Source organism: Mirounga angustirostris, unplaced genomic scaffold, assembly GCF_029215605.1.
Source record: "Mirounga angustirostris isolate CCGP_5_RB_7025 unplaced genomic scaffold, mMirAng1.0.hap1 SCAF_4, whole genome shotgun sequence".
NCBI lineage: Eukaryota > Metazoa > Chordata > Mammalia > Carnivora > Phocidae > Mirounga > Mirounga angustirostris.
The window spans coordinates 97552349-97573574 of record NW_026991712.1 but is presented as its reverse complement, the minus strand read 5'-3'; the positions used below and the strand labels follow the sequence as shown (position 1 = coordinate 97573574).

The following is a 21226-nucleotide window of genomic DNA, read 5'->3' as shown; positions in this document are numbered from 1 at the left end:
GCCAGCCTTTTTCTCAGTTTTATTCAGTGGAAAGATAACTAAGTTTTAATGTCATTTTTAAAAATTCAAGCAAAATTTATTTCTCTTCTTTAATAAATAAGGAAATTCGGTCAGCTGCTTTGTCATTATGTGTCCTGCGATCTTTCTATTTTGTATAAGCTATTTAATTTAAAACCTAGGAGAACTAAAAAACAGGAAACAAAAAAATGAAACATAGGAGAACTGTGTTCATTTTCCCTCTCAATAGGTTTTTCTTTTTTTTCTTTTTGTTGCAGTTGTCTTTTTTTTAAAGGCAGCATCATTTATTTTTAAAGATTTATTTATTTATGTGTTTAAGAGTGAGAGCACGAGCAGGGGGAGGGGCAGAGGGAGAAGCAGGCTCCCCACTGAGCAGGGAGCCCAATGCGGGGCTCGATCCCAGGACCCTGGTATCATGACCTGAGCCGAACGCAGAGGCTTAGCTGACTGAGTCACCCAGGTGCCCTGAGATTATGTCTTAGGAATCTCAAACCTTTCCCCCAAATTATCAAGAAGAGAGGCTTAGGCCTCTCTGGGCAGTTATTAAAAAGTCATACTCCTATTCTGGCTCCGCAGTATACTACAGTTGGAAATGAGAACCAGGTTTCTTCACTAACTATAATCCAGATCTGTTTCCATTGTGTGTAGATAGTACAGTTGCTTGAATGGAGGGGGACAGCAGAAAAGAAACTATTGGCTAAAACAAGGTATCTTCTTACTGGTTTTTATTTATACCCTGTTTCCGTAACCGTGGGTGAACAGTAGCTGCACTGCCTCAGCTGGCAGGCGGAACTCTGCTTTCTTGCACTCTTAACGCTTCCATTAATCCCATGTAATCTTGAGTAGCAGTGGCCGTGAAACCTTCCATTTCTTTGCTAGACTTTAACAGTAAAGAGAAATCTCTGTTTTTGCTTGCTAGCAACTTCTCCAGCATCTGGGGTAGAGAAGTGCATGCAGGAAAATGCCAGGGCACATACACACATTAAAAAGGTGAAAGTTTTGAAAGACCAGAGGCTTCTAAAAGTTTCCCACCCCTTGCAGTGTTGGAACAGAAGCTGCCATTAGAAGTATAGAGGGAAGGGGCACCTGCGTGGCTCAGTGAAGCCATCGACTCTTGATTTCAGCTCAGGTCATGATCTTCAGGATTGTGGGATCGAGCCCCACATCAGGCTCTGTGCTCAGTACCAAGTCTGCTTGTCCCACTCCCTGCCATGCTCGCTCGCTCGCTCTCAAATAAATAAATCTTAAAAAAAAAAAAAAAAGTATGGCGGGAAGATGGTTGAGGTGACCACTAAACTCCTTTGGACGCTTAAGATTATAATACTCTTTTCTGAAAGGGAAAAAAATGGCATTGAAGCAAACCCTCTACCTGTAGCTAAAGAGTTGAACTGGGCTTCTCAAAATCACCAAGCAGGAAGTTGGATGTCTACAACTGAAGGCTCCAAACCAGAAGTGATGGGCAGACAGACCTGTCCATGGAGGCAGCGTAGAGCTCTTTCCCAGCTTCTGGGAACTGAAATTTCTTACCCTCAAGTTGCCCTAGACCGCAGAAGCTTCCCTGGCCAGCAGCCTTTCCTCCCAGGTTCTGGAAGGCACACGTGACTGGAACCAAGAACTGTTGCCCTGTCCCAGTGCTGTTGCTTCAACCAGTGTCCCCCGCCTTCTGTTAGAAGCAGAGCTGCTGACCGCATAGCTGTCCCAATGCAGCAGACACAGCCCCAGAGTTCGGGGCCACTGTGCCCACGTCCCCCCTCCCAGTCCGTTTACTCTCATCTGTGGCCTTGTGCTCCTGGTTCTCCCCCCGCCCCCAGAGTGGAAGCCAAAGATAACACATAGACAACAAGGAGATGTTCATCTTTATTCTTAGCTTCACATGTCCACAGACTTCTTTTTATGTGGAGAGACGGAGCCTTTGGGCCACAAGTGCTTTCCGTGTTGAGGATTTTGTAATAGTGGCTCCTGGAAGAGGGCAGTCACGGCGGCTTCTGAAGCTCCTCAGCACTTGTGCTAACTGCGGCCTGCTGCCCTGCGCTGCCCGTGCAGAACATGCCGCTTGGAGCCCAGCTCTGAGCACACAGGCCGGAGCCTTCCCAGAGTCCAGAGAAAGCTGATTCCAGGGGTCCCAAACCCAAGACCTGGCTACCAGGACCTGGAAGAAGGCTGTGGATTCTGGAGGCGGTGGCGTGCTTTGCCGATCCACCATGCTGGCAGGGGCCAAAGTCCAAAACGGGCCTGTGAGTCCAGTCCCTCCTGTTGACCACAGCTCTTACTTCACAGTCTTTTCCCTTGATTTCTTCTGTTTCTTCTGTTCCTCATATTCAAGTATCTTCTGTTGGAAGTAGCCTGTGGGTTATACAGGTGTTAGAGGCATGTCATCTGGCCAGGCGGACGATGATGAGTTTAGCAATGGGGATCAGAAGTAACCTCTCTGCTCCCCGTGCTCCCCCGCCACACCCACATTCCTGTTAGGATTCCCATGTCCTCATGGGCCTCTCGAGAGCCAGGTACTCAGTTTGGCCCCAAACCGGGGCTACAAATAGAATAATTAATAGAAATTAGCTCCAGACTAAAACAACAACTTGGACAAAATGGCAGCCCAGAGGCATTTTCTGAGGCTTCAGCTTATTTCGGTCCAACCCCACCGACAAGACTCCCGTCTATTTTGCGGGCTTCCAGAGCCAATGCTCTTCATCCTAGTGCCACACCTGACTTGGAGGCAGTGACCCTCTCTGGCCTTGGAATGATAGGAGGCTGTCACCGTATACCTGCAGGGGGGTTCCTGCTCTTCTCCGCTTCCTGGATGAAAAGAGAGAAGAGCTGTGTCTTCACAAACTTCTTCACAAATCGGCGGTTGGCCTTGGAGGTCAGAGCCTTATAGAAGGCCCGTTCTTGGAAGTGGCCTTGCCCATTTGCCTCCCGCTTGATATAGGAAGCATAGTGGCCCACCGTCTTGACAAAGAACTGCACAAATGGGCCCGAAACATGCTCGTTGAGCTGTTCTGAAGCTGCAGGAGACACACACAGGCCATCTCAGAAGAACCACCCACTCCTGCCTCCATGTGGCTTCTGAGGCAGGCCGAAAGCTCCTGGGGAAGCAGCTAGGGTCAGGCTCATGATTACTGATTAAAATGGGAGACTGGGTACAGGTTCTTCACCATTGCTTGGGAAGACTAAAATCTCACACTCAGACTTGCCCTAGAATCTAGGCCCCTGAGACTGGCCTAGGACTGCTGAGTGAGTGCATTTGGGTTCTGGCTGGGATACTTGGGAATCCTGCCCTCAGGTTCTGTAGAGAAACCCAAAATAAGGGGGACCCAGGACTTACTCTGTGGCTCATTGGTCCCCTGACCAAGGGAGTCTAAGATGTCATCCTGAAGCTTGGGTGGAAGGATATCTTTTTCGTCACCAACCTAGGAGAGGAGAGCTCGGAAGTCAAGCAGTCCGGGAGGAGGTGTGCAGTGTTGGTAGAAAGCCTGAGGAGGGCATGAATTCTACACCCGACTCCACCCCAAGTTGGTCACGTAGGAGAGAAGCAACAGAAGCCGCTTTTTGGCCTTCCATCTGACTGTAAACATTAGCAACTCTCCCCTGTATCCCTGTGGCACGGGGTTTACATCCCTGCTCTAGAGGCACCAAAACCGATTGCCTGGTAGTGAAGCCGTTTGCGTCTTTGCCACGGGCTCCTAGAGAGAGATCTTATTAGCATGGGTTCTCACCCAAGAAAAGCACTTCAAGTTTGTGCGAGGAGGTGGCGCACGGGAGACACTAGAGTGATGGAGTTGGTGGTGGGCCTGCAGGGGGCCGGAGCCCAGATACTTACCGACATTAAGAAGGTTCCTTCGCAAAGATTCACCAACAGGACCTGAAATAAACAGAACGAATGGCTTTCTCTCTTCCCATCAGAGACCTCAGGAGCACAGCACCTGCATTTCTGCCTGTGGCTGCACCTGTCGGCCCAAGTGGGCAACAAGATCAGCACCGGCAACTCTCCCTTCTGCCTGACACCCTCCTTTCTCACCATCCTTGGAAACCCCAGGTCCCTTCCTGGGGAAAGGTAGGAGGGTGTAGGAAGGGGGAGGAGGAGCGCTGAGGTAGGAGAGACTACAACTGGGGAAGCCACAGCCGGTCACTCTCCTAATGAAACACTGATCGTAGGAATGGCTTCTATATATGGAACATTGAGCACACGGCACACATGATCAGGCTTTGCACATTTTCTCTCCCTCAATCCTCCCCACGCTCCTGTAGAAGGAGGCACTATCCCCATTTTGCAGATGAGGAACCAGAGAAGTCGCCTGAGGTCCTACAAATAGTAGAACCGGTTTCCAAGCCTAGATCGAGCTGTCCTAGGTACTGCATCCCTCTCCTCCCCACGCCTTCAGCTCCCTGCCCTCTGATCAGATTTAGGCCAGCAGTGTACACCTTTTGATCTTCTAGTGCTTGCAACAACTTTATGTACGATTGCCCGGGAGTCCTACTTGAAAAACTCCCTGGGATCGTTGGGCCTTCCCGGAGGAAACAGGAAGAAAAGGAAATGAGCCCAGGGCAACAGGAACAGGGAAGGAAAGGCAGTGAGGAGACCGTGTGTCTGCAGGCGGCGGGGAAGGCGAGCACAAGGCTGGCACTTGAGTTCATCACTGCCGGAGCGGCCCTCCGTCTAGACCTGACATTACAAATTGGCATCCTGCCGGTTAGAGTCCAGCCTGCCGATCTGTTTCTTTGAGCCTCAGAGTATTTTTAAACAATTGAGTTGGTTTCCAATATTTAAATTGGAAAATTTCACATCAAATTTGCTTTGGGGGCTTCTGAAAAGTCAGTAGCTCTAACACTGGTTGGTCCACGTTTCTAAAGGACCATGTTCGGATGGAACGGAGTGCAGCTGCCTCCTTTAGGCAGGACCTGTGCTTCGCAGTTTACCAGGATCCCCCAGAGTCTGGGTTGGTCATTTAAATGCCTGTTGGGCCCATCTTTTCAGTTTAGACTCTCCGTATTTCAGTACTGTGAATGATCCTTCTATGCGCCCTTCTTCCAAATAAAGGGAAAGAGGAACAGGCAAGTGTGCCAAAAGACAGAACAGGCAGTGTAATCATTCATCCTCAGGGGAGAAAAGCTGAACTAGCCCAGGCCTGAGACCTCTTGAAGACACAGGCTCAGATGCCTTTCTTTATTCAGGGAAGGCTGTTCATTTCAGGGAGCTAAGAATGTGCATGAAGAATTTTTTTGTGAAGTTCCCCCAAATCTTTCCAGTATTTGCTATATTATACTGCCTGTCGAGGAATCCCTTCCAGAGCTTCTGTGGGCAGAGAATCCCCCCACAGCCACAGTTGGCCCCTGGCCCTCCCCCTTCCTCATCCCCTGCCCATTTCACAGAGCAGCTGCTGAGGACTAAAGTGGGCCAAGGCTCTTGGATAGCAGGAGCTGCAGTCTGGCTGGCCTTGGGGTATCTTCCTGCCTGGCTGTTGCGGGGGGGGGGGGGGGGGGGCTGGAACTGCAGCGTCAGCAGGTTTCATAACTCCTAGGGGTGGGACATTTTAAGTCATTGCCAAACATGGGGCTGCTACTCTGACCCAGTTAGTCACATGGAAAGGCTGCTTCAAAGGGCCCATCTACTCAGCACTTCTGAGGTCTGCGAAGGCCAAGGAAGCGAGGAAGGGAAACAGCCTGTTTCTTTACTTCCCGGCAACACTTTGTATAAGAAGGGCTTTGGTTGCATCTGTGGTGCTAGGTTCCATCATTGCCTGTGTGGCCTCAAGTGAGTCAGCTGAGTTCTCTGGACCTCCGTTATTTCTTACACAAGTGGAAGAAGTCCTCCCACCAGGGCTGGTTCCTGCCTCTTTAGTAGCTTACGAGACCCTGCCTCTTCCCTTGGTCAGCCCTTTGCACAGGGGAGTCCATGGTTAGCCAGTGCAGACGCAACTAAGTAGCTCTGGTGGCTTGAGATTACAGTAAGGTGATCTTTGGAAAGTGGCTACCGACAACTCAAAGCAGAGTGCACGTTTTGAGTTGTTTTTCCAACACTGGAGATAGCTTTATGCTACCAATGCCCATTTTCACCACTGAGCCCTCTGGTGTGTCTGGGGCATTGCTAAGAAATAAGATGACAAAATCAAGGGGGATCTGGACCTATCTCCTCATTAGCCAAGTGCGCTCTGAGGTAATCAGAAAGATAACTTGGGGCGCCTGGGTGGCTCAGTTATATATCTGACTCTTGATTTCAGCTCAGGTCATGCTCAGGTTTGTGAGATTGAGCCCCACATCGGGCTACGCACTCAGCTTAAGATTCTCTCCCTCTCCCTCTGAGCACCCAACCCCCCCCTGCACCGCCACTTGCATGCACACACACACCCTAAAATAAATAAATTAATTAAAATTATAAAAAAGTTAACTCCTGCTACAAAAATCTGCATTTTTCAAGACTCATAGTTTGTAGGAGGGCTACGTTAGCTCACTTGCAAGGAATGCGAATGAATTCTAGTGGGCTGTGTGTTGTATAGACCAGCTGTGCTTGTCCATTCAGATGAGAGATAGGACAGCCCAAAGCCTGCCCTTTGGAACTAACTGACCTAGGACAGCTGAATGACCCCTGAATAAGCTGCCCCTTACATCCAAAAGGAAATCGTTCAGGAGGAGGAAGCAGCCACTTACTGAGCATCAGTTATGTTAGGCACCAGGCTATGAGCTTTTTGCAGGTTATTTCCCCTCAAATCCCTAGCACTTGAACACCGATATCCCCATTTTACAGATAAGAAGCTCAGGCTTAAAGAGGTGAAGCAACTTGCTCCAGGTCACACAGCTGTTGGCAGCAGAGCCCAGGTCTGACTCCAGCTGTGCCTGGCTCCGAGTCATGCCCTCTTCTAGCACCGTACCTCTTCCATGGGGCTATCCATGACCTGCTGCTGAAAGCGCATTTGGACTCCGACCATGAAGGGAGTGGGGCAGCAGACAGTGTCCAGAAGTCTCTCGGGGACAACGGGGATGTAGGTGTGTGCCCAGCTGAAGGGGTAGAGCAGCGCGGCAGCAGCATGGATGCACTGAGACAGGGTGCTGGGGACAGGGCACAGAGAACACGAGTCAGACAGGCCTCCCTGTGCCTCCACCCCTGTGCAGCCCCCATGGCCCCTCCCCCGCCAACAGCAGAAGCAAGTCTGGGAGCTGTGCTGGTCGCAGAGCTTGTGAGGATGGGTAGCTGGGAGCGGAGTGACGGAAACCAGGAGAGGCTGAGCCTCCTCTCATCAAGGACAGGGCCTCTCTCTGATCCTTCTTTTCCCAGTTAGTTTTCTCTCTCACCTCTGCACAAAAACACTAGTGGCCCCAAAGAGGAGGGGAGAGGAAATGCCTTCACTCCAGCGAATCATGGGGTGAGCCTTCTATAGGCTTGCCACTGCACTAAGGATGTGGAGACCAGGAAGTCCAAGGCACTGACCCTGCTTAACAAACTTACAGCGTAGTTAAGGAGACAAACATGTAAACAGAGGAACACAGCAGAGAGGCCAAGACCTATTTCCTCCTTGTGGCTATCCACCCTCATCCAGCTCCCTCTGGCCCCTCAAGATTATTTAAAGTTAACAGGTTGGTGCCTGAGTTAGCTTGGGAAATTCCTAGATTCCAGGAACCTTTGCCCAGCGATTGCTAGCCGGAAAGTCCCAGAGAGGTGGCTCCTCCACCCTTCCAGTGAAGCATTCCCTGCGTGATCACTGCTTTGGTCACGGCTCAGGCAGACTCCTCACCCCACCCACCCTCCAACACACACACGCAGCCCTGCTCTCTCTCCTCTCCACGGCCTCTTCATGGCTCTCCATTTCTCCAAACAACCCTCCTGCCAAGGCCAATAAAAACACGCATGCAGGAACCCTGTTCCAGTTCTTGGTATGGAGCTCACAATTCCTGAGTTAGAAAGACTGAGTCTCTGAGGGTCCAGCCAAGGCTGAGGCTGACTGGAAGTCCCCTCCCTACCTGGGCTTTGGGAGCCTGGCAAACTCCGTGTGGGAAGGAAATGGGGAGTGGTGGGATCCCCCTGGAGAAACTGAGCACCTGAGTGGCGAATCCTACCAACCTGGGCCTGTATCCAGGTCAGCAGGCACCTGGAGTCACCCTCACTTCCTTAACACTGATCTCAGGGGAAAGGCAGGAACCCCAGCCCTAGCCACAACAGAACCTTCTCTTCTACAGGATTGAAAGTGGAAGTGCTATTTCCAGAGCGAAAGATTACACCACTTCCCTTAAGGATTTGGCTCACAATTAGTGCCTTTTTGGTTATCACTGATTTTGTAGAAGGTTCAACCCACAGCCTTTACTCCCTGCCCAAACTTCCTTTCCTCTAAAACCCATGATATCCACCTGACCCTCTGGCCTAACATTTGAGTCCCTAACGTCCTTTTCTTCTTCTTCCCTAAAAGACAGAACCAGGGTTGTCAACCCAATCTCATTGGCTTTCTCCCTCCCCAGACAGCAATAGACGGTCAGCCTCCCACTGTTTCATATTTTTCTCCTCCATTCTGTCACATGTCTCCCCATGTTTTTCTCAGACTTGAGGCCCCTAAGAGGCAGAGACCAAGACATGACAGTACCCTTCTTTGACTGTGCCCAGAGATATCTTCAACTGTTAACTTATTATTAAGGATAGCAGCTAGCTTTTGCACAGCAAAGGAAGCCATCAATAAAATGAAAAGGTAACCTACAGAATGGGAAAAGATGTGTAGATGATATATCTGATAAAGAGTTCATATCTACAATATATGAATTCCTACAACTCAGCACCAAAAATTATCATCATCAAGTGACTAAAAAATGGGCAGAGGACCTGAATAGACATTTTTCTAAAGAAGACATACAGATGGCCTAACAGACACATGAAAAGATGCTCAACATCACCAATCGTCAGGGAAACGCAAATTAAAACCACCATGAGATATCACCTCACACCAGTCAGAATGGGTACTATCAAAAAGACAAGAGATGACAAGTGCTGGAGAGGATGTGGAGAAAAGGAACCCTCGTGCGCTGTTGGTGGGAATGCAAGCTGGTGCAGCCACTGTGGAAAGCAGTGTGGAGGTTCCACAAAAAATTAAAAATTGAAATACCATACAACCCAGTAATTCTGCTGTGTGTTTACCCAAAGAAAACAAAAACACTAATTTGAAAAGCTATGTGCACCCTTATGTTCACTGCAGCACTATTCACAATAGCCAAGATATGAAAACAACCCAAGTGTCCATCAATTGATGAATGGATAAAGAAGATGTATATACAATGGAATATTACTCAGCCATGTGAAATAATGAAATCTTGCCATTCATACCAACATGGATGGACCTAGAGAATATTATGCTAAGTGAAATAAGTAAGACAGAGAAAGACAAGTACCATGTGATTTCCCTTCTATGTGGAATCTTAAAAGCAAAACAAAACAAAAGCAGAAACCAACTCATACATACAGAGAACAAACTGGTGGTAGCCAGAGAGGAAGTGTGAGGAAGGATGGGCAAAATAAGCAAAGGGGGTTAAGAGGTACAGACTTCTAGTTATAAAATAAATAAGTCGTGGAGATGAAAAGTACAGCATAGGGAATATAGTCAATAATATTGTAATAATATTGTATGGTGACAGGCATTGACTACATCTATCCGGGTAAGCACTGCATAATGTATAGAATTATTGAATCAATATGCTATACACCTGAAACTAACATAACACTCTATGTCAACTATACTTAATAAAAAGTAATATTCAAAAGAATAAAAATAAATAAAATAAGTAAAATTAAAAGACCCCCCCCCCCAAAAAAAATCCCAGCTAGCTCTTACCAATATGTATGCACTTGGGAAAGGTGGTAGGTACCTGATGTGCACTGTTTCATTTAACCCTCAACACAACCTTATAAGGTAGGTACAATTGCTATCTTGATTTTACACATAAGGAGATCATGACTTCAAGAAGTTAAGAAACTGACCTAAGGGGAAGCATACAGCTAAAGGTGGAAGAATATATTGGATTTGAACCTTGTTCTGCTGATTTCAACATCTCTGCTTTCAACCACTAGAGAATTCTACATATCCTAAGATGTCAATGACCATGTCTAGTTTGTCTCTATCTTCCTGATGTTGACACACAATAAATATTTGTTGGATGAGTGAATAAATGGATAGATGAGATGTGTTTGCCCTTAAGGATGACGGGCTTGGCCTCCATACCAGCATACGCCTTCTCACCCTGTCCTGTGCCCTGCCTCCCTCCCTAAGCCATCAGGAGTAGAATCACATCTGCACCCACCCTGACTGGTCTCCGCCTGAGCTGTCCCAGGAACACTTCAAGCCCTGCTCAGAGCTAAATCTGGAAATTTCTTTAGGCTTAGGAAGCAATCAAGTTTGGAGGCAGAAGCAGGGGAATTGCAACAGCTGTTTCTCTACGAGGCTTAGTACAAAATCAGACCTGGAGGCACGCAGGTCCTACAGCCGGATTCCCTCAGAGAGCCCTCCAGCCTGTCTTCTGAACCCGGGGGTGCCTGTCAGCCCAGGAGAGCTGCTCAGCGGCTGGACCCACCTGAGACCTTCTGCCAGAAAGATGATTCTTCTCTCGAGCACCGCAGAGGCAAAGATCTGAAGGATCTGCTCAAAACGGAGACAGCGCAGCAGAGAACTGAAATCCACGTGTTCGAGGTGGGAGTCCAGGGGCCGCGTCAGGGAGATGAACTGCAGGGGAATCAGAGAGAGGAGGGATCGCCACACTGAAAAATCACAGGGCCTCGAATGTTGGGCCTCCACCGGCCTCCGCTCCATTCGACCCTCCGACGTACATCGGACCCCGCCCCTCCCCTCCTTTCCCTCGCGCTCAGGGCCCTGCAGACCGGTCCGGAGCCTGGTCCACAGGCTGGCCTGCGCCCGCCCCTCCATGCACTCTTCCTGCCCAAGGGCCTTCGCGGCTCAGGCCCCCTGGTCTCCGCCTCCCTCCGTCTCAGAGGCCCCCTCCAATTCGATGTGTGTTTCCCATCATGTTCTCAGGAAGCATCCTGTGCCTTCCCATTCATCACTGTCACGCCATTTTAAATAATATACTTTCCTCGTGCGTTTACTTATTGAACATCTGTCTCCTCTGCTAGACTTTAAGCTCCAGGAGGTCAGGAATCGCATTCATTGTATTCACCACTTCATATCCAGAAAATAGTACAGCTTGGCGCATGGCAAGCGTTCCGTATTTATTTTGGGAGAAAGGGGAAAAGCCTAGTCCCTCCCCTTGTCTTTAGGTGGGGAAGCCAAGGTTCAGAGAGACACACGGATCCTCCGCAGTCCCCAGGGTCAGGACTGGGATTCTTAAAACAATGTCCTACTTGGTGCCTCGGTCTGCTTAGTGCCTGCAACTGTAGCATCCCCGTGAGGCATGGGTGGGGATGGATGATAAGTAGACTGACGGAGGCCATCAGGTAGAGATCCTGGACACACACGGGAAGACGAGGGGGGGGGGGGTTGTGGGGGTTGTGGGGGTTGTGGAATGGAGACAAGTGGCAGTTTGGGGGCTGTGGGCATCGTCCACTCTAGCACCAGGAACCTCAGCTTACATGGTTTATTATAAATACAAGTCTCGGTGGCTTGAACAGTAACGAGGTGCTTGTGAGCTTCAGGTTGGGAGGATCAGAAACCATGGGTTTGACTCTCAGCTCTGTCGGTAATTCCAGTCGGGCCCCCATCCCTGCCTGGCTCAGTCTGTCTGTGCTAACCTGGTGGATGGCAGGACTGAGAGAGCGGTGCCCCCCACCCCCCCACCCCCCGCCAAGCCTGCCCTCTCCAGCCAGGGAGGGGCTCATGTACTCAGTAACCCACCTCCGTGCCTGAGTCGGGGATGAAGCTCTTGAGGGTGACGGTCTTCCCGGGAGCAGGGAAGGCTGCCTCTCGGAGGCCCTGCATGAACGGGTAAATTACCGCCATGGAGATCTGGTGCCTCTTCTCCACCTCATCCAGGATCTGCAAGGCAAGATATGGATTGTGGGAGGCAAGGCTCAAAGGGAGCCACTGGGAGGCGGCAGAGGCCCCACGTGTGAGCCTCCCCCCTCCACTACCCCACCAATCCCATCCCTGCCCTGCTCCACTACCCCACGAACCCCACCCCTGCCCTGGTCCAGCCAATCCTTGAGGACCTTCCAGGCCCCTCCACCAACTGCTTCCCTCTCCTCTCTGGCAGAGCCCCGTCTGCTGTTTATCTCCTGCGCAAGACGAGACCTGCTGCCTTCTTCCTCTTACCTTCTTTACCAGGCCCCATTCCTCCTAGCTGCCTTTCCCCCAGGAGTCCTCCCAGAGTAAGTCATCATCCACGATGGTACCATGTCCAGTCATGCTGGATGCAGTGGGAGCTCGAAGCGTGGGCCTCTTGGGTGACACTCGGCCCTCCTACTTCCACTGGAGACTCCCCAGAGCCAGGGCCAGACTCCATCCCTCAGAACACTCCGCCAAGCAAAGGTGACAGTGTCCCCTCCCCATCCTCCCAAAGGCCTGCTAGGGGCAGAGCACACTGAAGCTCTTGCGTGGCCACCAAGACACACCCGTTCATTCTGGGAACCAACTCAGGTGTACTGACGCCCCAGTTACTCCAGCAGGAGAAGCCCGAGAGACCTCCACCCTCCGAGGAGTCGGAGGGAGTCTCGGAATAGTATACTATGACTCTGTATAGTAACTATCTTCATTATTTGTTCAGTGTTCCGTGTTTCTCACGTCACTTCATCGGAGCCTCGCGCCAGACCGTGAGTCGGGAGGTGAGGGATCATTGCACAGCTTTGCCAGATGAGGAACGGGAAAATCCCGCCTCCTAACCTGGGGCTCTCCCTGCTTTCCTGCTCCAAGTGCTTTCTTCCCTGACCAGAAGGGGAGCCTGGGCTCTCTGCAGGGGAGACAGGCCCCTGGGTTCAGCGCCCACTTTTCTCTAAAATCAAGTTGAGCCCAAGCTCCTCTCTGCCTCAGTTTGCCCAAATGTGCCTTGGTTTTCCCCCGGCTGTGAGGGAAGAGCTCCACTCAGGGCCCCGGGAGCACAGATGGGTCAGGTGGCCAGGCAGACCTGGGAGCTGAACGGGCCCAACAGGCCCCGAGGAATCCCGCTCCACCTCTACCTTGGAGAACAGGCCGAAGCAGCCGATGCAGCTGATGATGCAGTACACCTTGGGAAGGCGAGGGCCACGACCGGCAGGCTGGGGAGGGACAGAGAGGCTCCTTCAGTGCTGCAGCCTCCCTAGGGCTTCTCCCAACTGGGGCTGATGGGGCACGAGGCTGGGGCTGGGGGGCTCACGGGGGAAGGGGGTGGGCAGAGGTGGGCAGAGGTTCTGTTTGTGGCACGGACAGCAGGAAGGCCGGAGCAGCCACCCAAGTCAAAAGCAGATGGCCTGGAAGGGGCCAAGCCCTGCCACCACCAGCACCAGCACCACCTGGGGTCTGCAGAGTAAGGGAACAAGAGTGCTGTGGAGACGAGGGAATGGCTAGAGACGACAACACTGTAAAAGTGACTTGGAGAATCCTCTCAAGACCCAAGAATCATTGTCTGAATCCCGGTCTACGCTCTGGGAGGCTCCAGGGCCCGAGGCAGCTAGTCCTGGGTACAGAAGCTGGAGGGAAGATTAAGTAGGAGCCTCCCACAGGGCGAGCTGTTGAAAGCCTGGGGGAGAGCAGAGACCACAGCATGGCCAGTGAAGGTCCCCGGGTGGGGAGAGCGGGGCCTGCGTCCCCATTCCTGCAGGGGTGCAGAGGGCACTAACATGGCAGCAGGTGCTGGGCTGGGCTCTCCCGGCAACCACCACTGCCAGGGAGCCTTGGCTTTTGCAGCTGAAGCTTGAACAAGCCCAGCTGTGGAGCGGAGCAGGCCGCAGAGAGGAGGGGGCAGTTCTGAGCGGCACAGACCAAGAGGCGCCTGCAGTATCCGATCTTCCTGCTCCCATCCACGTTGGTCAGGACGAAGGAGAAGGTCTCCCTGAGGAAGAGCAGACACATGGTTTGCATTTACTCACCGGATCTAAAAGAGGAAGGCAGTCAGCCTCAGACAGATGCTGAGGGGGGGTCAGGAGGGCAGAGGGGAGCAGCTGATTGATTAATCATGAGAGTAATAATAACATCAGTAATTTATTATGTGCTTATCGGCACCCAGCTCTAAATACACCCCCTCATTGAATTCTCAAAACAACCCTTTGAGGGGGGTTCAATTACCATCCCCACTTTAAGAACAAAGGCACTAAGACTGAGGAGGTCATTCTTATCCAAAGTCATTTGACTCAAAAGTGGTAAAGCCAAAATCTGAACTCAGGCAGCCAAATTCCAGGAGTGATGCCGAAAGGGACTTTGCCACTTTGCCTTCTTAGAAGCCAAAGGCCTTCCATAAAGTCCAGCTTCTGCCAGAAGCAGTCAACACATGGCAACCGTCATTCCCAGGATAGGTGAGAGATTCTTGCCCTTCTCTGGACACAGGTGACTGACTGGTCAACCTGGTTAGTCAAGACCGTTGGCCTTGGGGGACTCCAGGCAAGATGCTTATAAGTGAGTCAACTCCAGTCCCTCTGCGTCAGGAGGTAAGCTGGTGAGAAACTGGCATGCACAGCAAGCCACAGGGCCCACAGAGCTCACACTTGTCCCTTCTCCCCTATTCACAGATTCCTCTGTCCCAGGCCCGAGCAATTACCTGGGATACTCAGTGAGCGGTGCCCACTCATTCCCATCTGGGAAGCAGAACAAGGGGATGGCTCCGAGCAGCCGCTCCTCCTCCTCCTGTTGGCCCCGAAGCAGGTTCTCCCGCTAGAAGGAACGGGAAAAGAAGCCAGTGAATTGTGGAGGCCGCGGCAGGCGGAGAGGGCCTGAGCGTTGGCAGGCTTCTTTTTGAGGCTCTAGATCAGTGTGAGAATAAGCCTTCCTGCTGGCATGGGGGCTCAAGTGTACCTCAAAGTCACTCAGCACAGGGACTGCAGTCTGGGGCTGGACCCACCCCGGGGCTGGAACAGCCCCTCCTAGGCCAAATCTACACGAGCCTGAGTTAGACATCAGGATCCTAAGGACCCACATAGGCAGGAAGGGGGCCAGGGCCTCACTGAATACAAAAAGGCCCAGAGGCTGCCTGGCCTCCTGGGAGGGCCACGTGAGAGAGCTACCATATCAGAGAAGAGAAGTGGCCAGCTCAGCTGTCGAACCGTTGGGGTTAACAAGAAGGATGCCCTATCCCCACCCCTTACCCTAGCCCAGGCGCAGACAAGAAGGAGCCTGGTGTCTGGGCTGTGGCCATAGGCTGAGCCTGCCCACCAGCGGTAAGCCGGCCCCACCCTCTCCTTCCCACCCACCCCAGGGAGGGGAGGCCTGCAAGGAGGTCTGGCAGAAGGCAAGCCTCTCTACAGAGAAGGGTGACTGAGGAAAGAATTTGGAAGAATGAGGAGGCCCCAAAAGGGGCAGAAGAACCCGCCTCGTTTCCCGGCTAGGGAGCCCAGGTCAGTTCCTCACAAAGAAGCCAGACCTAGATCCTGTGGGTGGTAACAGGAAACCGGGGTGGGCCTGAAGAAAGGAGCACTGAGCACAGGGCAGCTCTAGACTCAAGCCCCGGCAGGGTGGAGTGGGAGAGAGGCTCCTCTCCCTACCCCCACTGCCTCTCAAACACCCAAATCCTGTCTCCCGCTGCCCCCTCCTTCCAACCTTACCTTGGGAAACTGGTAGGTGATGGTGGGCTCATAGTCAGCCCCCGAACCCTTTTTTTTGAGGGAAACCACGAGGAGGTATTCAAAGAAGTGTTGCCCTCCAGCAAAGGGGGGCAGACAGTGCTCCTGGGCCCTTTCTGGCTCCTTTACAGCGTCCCTCAGATTGTCCTGGAGAGATCCTGAAACCAAGACACCAAGGCCCACTTGGTATCTCAGTGGCCCGTGCCCCAAGGGGTCTGTGTGGTCCCAGGCAACCTCTCCCCTCGGGGCTGCCATGCCAACGCCAAGGTCCCCGGAGCCTACCCAGCGACCCAGGGCCTGGCACAGGCTGAGAGCCACCCGGGCAGTTTTCGTGCCTGCCCTGGGAGATTTCTGAAAGCGCAGGGAGCCAAGAGGAGGACAGAAACCGCTGGTGTGGAAACCAAGGACATGTACTGGGGAGCCACTCGGGAGGCCCTCTGCCCCAGAGGCAGAGACTGTGCCCACCCAGAGGCGCCCAGGGCAGGACCTGAAGCAGTAAGCCCTGAGTGGACACGGACCTGAATCAGAACAGGTCCCGGGGCCGTGTGTCTGTGGCCACACCAACCCCGTGGACAGCACGACCAGCTCTGAAATCTGATAGGGGAAGCATCCCGGCCTCCTCACATGGGGGACCAGGTGGAGGTCAGGCTATAGAGACTCTACAGGAAGAGAAGGAAGAAGCAAACAGCCCATCGGAGGGGTCACCCTAGAAAACAGGAATTGGGCAATCCAGTCCAGACCTGCTCGGAGTCGAGGCAGCCGGTTGCGGAAGAGCCTGAGCATCCGGCCTACCACTTGTCCTTCCATCTTCTCCAGCCTGGGGTGAGGGTGGGGGGGGCAGGTGCATGGAGCGCTTCCCCTTCCTCCAGCACAAGCTGGCTACAGAAAGCCTGGGAGAGAGGCTGCCGCTTCGGTCTCCAGACACAACTCCATGCAGCCACTCCGTGTGCTGCCTTCCAGATAGGGGAGAGCAGCTTCCATGCTGAGCACCCAATGATTGAGCAAGAAGGATGTGACGGGACCCAGGAAGGCGGTCGAACACCCGCGTTGATAGAGGCAGCATCCTGGCACTGCAGCTCTGACCTCAGCTCCTCCCAAGAGCCCCAAGGTGTGGCAAGAAAAAAGGTCATGAGCAAACACCTCTAAGGCCCAGCTGCTTCTGGGCTAAGGGCTGTGAATCCTGTGCTGCAGTCTGCGCAGTGGGTTTATTTACAACCTCGGGACAGTGAAGAATGCCCAGCAGCAGCAGACTGTGGGCACTGGAACCTCACCAGCCCCAGGACAGGGATCTGATATCCCCGTAACTCTGACTCCTGACCTTTCACATCTCAACTTGATTCACTACGGCCAAAAAGCCCTGCAAGGCCCCCCTGCTGCACGCTGAAGCTTCCAGAACTGCAGGACTGCAAGCAAGCGCAGGGGACCAAACCTTCCCCACAGCCCTTGATTAAGATAAAAAGACTCGGCCCATTAATTCTCTACATGGAAAATTTTCTCTAGCAGGAGAGTTCTGGAAATAGATCCGAACCTAAAACCCTCCTCTCCTGGAGGTAAAAGAAAGAGCAAACCCATCTCTGAGCTGAAGAGTTCCTGATATGTCAGGATGATCTACAGTGGTGCATCTCTCACCACCCACAATATATCCTTTTTTTTTTTTTAAGATTTTATTTATTTGACAGAGAGTACAAGCAGGGGAATGGCAGAGGGAGAAGGAGAAGCAGGCTCCCTGCTGAGCAGGGAGCCCTACGTGGGCTCAATTCCAGGACCCTGGGACCATGACCTGAGCCAAAGGCAGACACTTAATCAACTGAGCCACCCAGGCGCCCCCCTGCAATATATCCTAAGACTGACTTCTCTCAAGGGACCGGCTCCAGAGCTCCCGCAAAGAATCCCTCTTCCCACATAGGAAGCACTGACTCAGGACATTCTCCCTGGCCCCCAGTAGGGGACTAATTGCATCAGCAGCCTGAGGCTCACTCAGTGGAAAGCAACTGGGGTGATCCCTGCCCCACCCCCACTCCTGCTCAGTCTTTTTCGCCTGTTGGGTCAGGTCAATAGTTCTGCCCAAGCTAAGAGCAGAGCAGCTGGCCCCCTGGGCGCTAGTGGTGTCTCCAGGCTGTGTCTGGAGGCTGGGGAAAAGAGAAAAATAGCAATAAGTCACCTGGGATTTTCACGTAAATTTCTGAGTGAGTAAATGCATGGGGTAAGAGCCAGGAGGCAAAAGCGTTTGGTGTCCGTTGTCTGCCACTCCAGCAAAGAATTTGCAGCCTTCTGGCAGAAAGTGGGTTGCTGGAATAGGGGGAGACAGCTGCCTTGTTCCTAAGAGCTCCAGACCAGGCTTCTTTGGGACTAGCAAGAGCCAGTACTCAGGGGCCCAGACATGACTCCTGGGGAGAACCCCAATCACAGTAAATAAGGATGTCACAAATGCTGTAATGATGAGGACAATGACCCAGAACACTCAGAACTGTCACCACGCCTTACAACCTACACAGACTTGTTGCATAATCCTCACCACCTGTCTGAGGAACAAGTATCTTCCTGATACAGATGGGGAAACTGAGGCACAGAATAACTCAGGGACTATTTAGGGACTATTAACAGAGTCTGTTTGGAGTAGGAGTTATGACAGTTCCATGTCTACGCTCCCGGCTTCTGGATGCAGTACACACCAAACATCCCACCAATGTGGGGTGCCTCCTGTTTGCAAGGGTCTTTGAGAACCCAAATCTTTTCACTGGTCATTCCAGAATCTCAGGAAATTATTCCTTTCCCTAAACCCTTTGGGTTGCATTTTCAGCCCATTTCCTCCTGCTTTATCAGGAGAGCCAGGAGAACAGCAAAACTCATAAAATCAAACAAAAGAAGTTACTAGACTTTTGGGCTGAAGCCCAAGAAATCCAGAAAAAGATTGCTTTCTTCTTCCTTTCAAAGAGGTTTATCAACAGAAGAGAAAAGCAGAAGAGAAAACACTCCATCCTATTAATGTAGGTCATCTCATTTAATCCCCAGGGCCCTGGAATGAAATTCCTGTCCTGAGTTTTTTAGCTGAGGAGGGAGTCACCCTTTCTAGGGAAGTCAGGAGTCTGGTTACACTTGTTCCTCCACCAGGAAGCCCCTCCCACAGGCACCCGAGTAAAGTTATAGAACCAGCTAGAATATAGGTGAGGGGACTCTCTGGAACTTTGATTTGGAAAGCTGGCCCTTCCTTTTCTAGTTCAGCTGCTCCCAACTCAGGACCACCACCACTGCCACGTCTTCCCACCAGGATGACTTACACACACATATACACCCACACACACACACACCCTCTTATCACACAATTGCCCTGAGGCCAAAAGGGCAAAAGAAGATGGGGAATTCCCCAGAAAGGTGGAGGGTGTTATGGAAGATGAGGAGGGCACACTCTCCTGGCCTGACAGGTGGCTGACCTCGGGACAGGTAATCCAGGCGGCTCATCTCACAGCTACTCCGTGCCCAGGAAGCAGCTCCAGGCACAATCATCAGCCCAGTTTGGGGGCTGGGGTGGGTGAAACAACTGGAATGTCTCCTCTGGGCTGCAAAAGGCAGAACTCTTCCATTCACACGGATTTCTGAGGGTTAAGGGAGCCCAGGAAAGACCAGGCCAGTACTCTCCGGAGAAAAGAGGACAGACACCAGGCGCGCCAGAGTAGCTGAACTCTTTTCCAGCCATTGCAGTTCCAGGCCCTGCCCCCACTCTGGTCTCTGACCTCTCTGCCTTGAAATGACCAGATACTGTAAGCCTTGGGTTTAGGGTTCAGAACAGCAAGGACTGGGAGTTGGGGGGGGGGGGTAGGAGTGATGGTAGAAGGGGCGCTGATCTCGGGCGCCTGGGTGACTCAGTCGTTAAGCGTCTGCCTTCGGCTCAGGTCATGATCCCAGGGTCCTGGGATCGAGTCCCACATGGGGCTCCCTGCTCCGCAGGAAGCCTGCTTCTCCCTCTCCCACTCCCCCTGCTTGTGTTCCTGCTCTCGCTATCTCTCTCTCTGTCAAATAAATAAAATAAAATAAAATAAAAATCTTAAAAAAAAAAAAAGAAGGGGCGCTGATCTCATTTCCAGATCTCCCCAGTTCGGCGGCCTGGAGTAGGAAGGGGTCTCGCTAAACTTTTTGACTGCCAACGTTAGAAAGCTGGGAACAGCCCCGATTTACTTTCCAATCGGCTCCTTTCTCCTCGGTAGGTTGGGAACTCTGGGCCAAGTATCTAAGGGTTACTGCTGCCCAGCCACAGGACTGGCTACTGGCAAGCCGAAATAAATGTTTGTTGAATGAATGAAAACATGAAGGAACTCCTAATCGCGTTCTTGCAAACCCCAGTGCCCCTGCTAAGAAGAAAGGGAACGAAGGAACAGTGACTTCTAACCGAATCCCCACCGAATTATTCTCCCCTCACCTGGCGGGGGGGGGGGGGGGGCGGGAGGGGCGGGTGTCAGGAGCCCGGGGAGGCGTGCCCTGTCTGGTCCGCACACTCTAAGGCAGCAGCCGAGCAGGCTCTGTCCCAGGTCTGCTGGGGGCCACGCTCTCCCCGGCCCCGCCGCCCGCAGGTGTGAGTGGTCACGTCGGGGAGCTGAGCGGCGGGGCGGGGCTGAGGCTCCCGGAGGGCGCCTCAAGAACACTGCGGTCGCACCACAAACTTCCTGCTTGGAAGGACACGTGGCCCCGGGGCCCCACAACTGCTTCCTTTGGCCCGCCGCCTCCCCCCTCGCCCCCAGGGGCCTGGCCGCTCCTCTGACCTCCGACCCCCGCCGCCGCCACCCGGCCCCGTCCCCTGCACCTGCGCCATCCGCCACTCCGGCTCACCTGGCGCCGGGCCTGCGCTCCTAGAGGCCCTCGGACTCCCCCGGAGCCGCCCCCCGCGCCACGCTCCCCCAGCCCCCGCCCCGCCAGCCTCGTGGCCCCGACCTCGGGCGTCCGTGCCGCCCCCGCGCCCCGGCCCCGCACTGACCCCCGCGGCCGCGCTTCAGTCTCAGGCTGGCTCGGAGGCGGCGGCCGAGCCCGTCCATGGCCCGGCGAGTGCCCGGCGCCCGTCCCGGGTCCGCACCGGCCCCGCCCCCAAAGCTCGCCCTTCGCGGGCCCGGCACTTTCGCTTTCACGCGGGGGGAGGCCGAGGGCACAGGCCCGGGACGAGGCGGCGCACCTTCCGGACTGCGGGCCAACCCCCGGCGCACCTGGGCGGGCCGGCTCTGCCCTCGGCCCCCCGGCGGGGTGGCGTGGGGTGACAGAGGGCGCTCGACGCGCGTCCGGGAGGGGGCGGCGCCACCGCGCTCCCACCCTCCGTGGGGCGCCCCGGGAAGTTTGACTTGCCGAAGCCCGCAGTCCCCAAATGCGCGGGTGCGACGCGGTCACGCCCTACCTCCGCGGCGGGGGCTGGGAGTGCCCTCTGGGCATCGGTGCCTCTTCCAGGTGGCTCCGGACTTACCTCAGCGGGCAAAGAATTCTCAGAGTCAGCACACCCTTCCACCTTTCATCTCTCTCCACCCCGCAACCGCTTTAGCCTCTGACCATTTCCAGATCTTTTGCCTTCTG

At 53.2% G+C, this 21226-nt stretch overlaps 1 protein-coding gene across 6 annotated transcripts; it reads right to left on the bottom strand.

Moving 5' to 3' along the window:
- Positions 1-1857: 1857 nt before the first annotated feature.
- On the bottom strand, positions 1858-21024 carry DENND2D (DENN domain containing 2D). 6 transcript variants are annotated; one of them, XM_045896983.3, is made up of 13 exons: positions 20646-21024; positions 16420-16496; positions 15662-15837; positions 14662-14774; positions 13890-13959; positions 13109-13186; positions 11832-11972; positions 10558-10706; positions 6885-7062; positions 3839-3880; positions 3344-3428; positions 2784-3023; positions 1858-2361 (listed from the first exon to the last, which is right to left on the bottom strand). In XM_045896983.3, exons 2-13 carry the CDS (start codon positions 16484-16486, stop codon positions 2285-2287), a joined length of 1416 nt encoding a protein of 471 aa, XP_045752939.1. In that variant the 5' UTR covers positions 16487-16496; positions 20646-21024; the 3' UTR covers positions 1858-2284. The 6 variants fall into 6 exon arrangements, with proteins under 6 accessions (XP_045752939.1, XP_064444731.1, XP_045752934.1 ...); XM_064588661.1 differs by having other exon boundaries at positions 16420-16569; positions 20646-20755; XM_045896978.3 differs by lacking the exon at positions 16420-16496 and having other exon boundaries at positions 20646-20848.
- Positions 21025-21226: the final 202 nt, after the last annotated feature.

Bases quoted from the DNA above. Each gene is read 5' to 3' on its own strand.
- DENND2D (XM_045896983.3), bottom strand. From the start codon at position 16,486: ATGGAAGGACAAGTGGTAGGCCGGATGCTCAGGCTCTTCCGCAACCGG. The intron at 10,707-11,831 runs GTGGGTTACTGA...ATTCCCCTGCAG, and splicing joins TCCCCGACTCAGGCACGGAG to TTCATCTCCCTGACGCGGCC. The intron at 3,429-3,838 runs GTAAGTATCTGG...CTCCTCTCCTAG, and splicing joins AAGGAACCTTCTTAATGTCG to GTTGGTGACGAAAAAGATAT.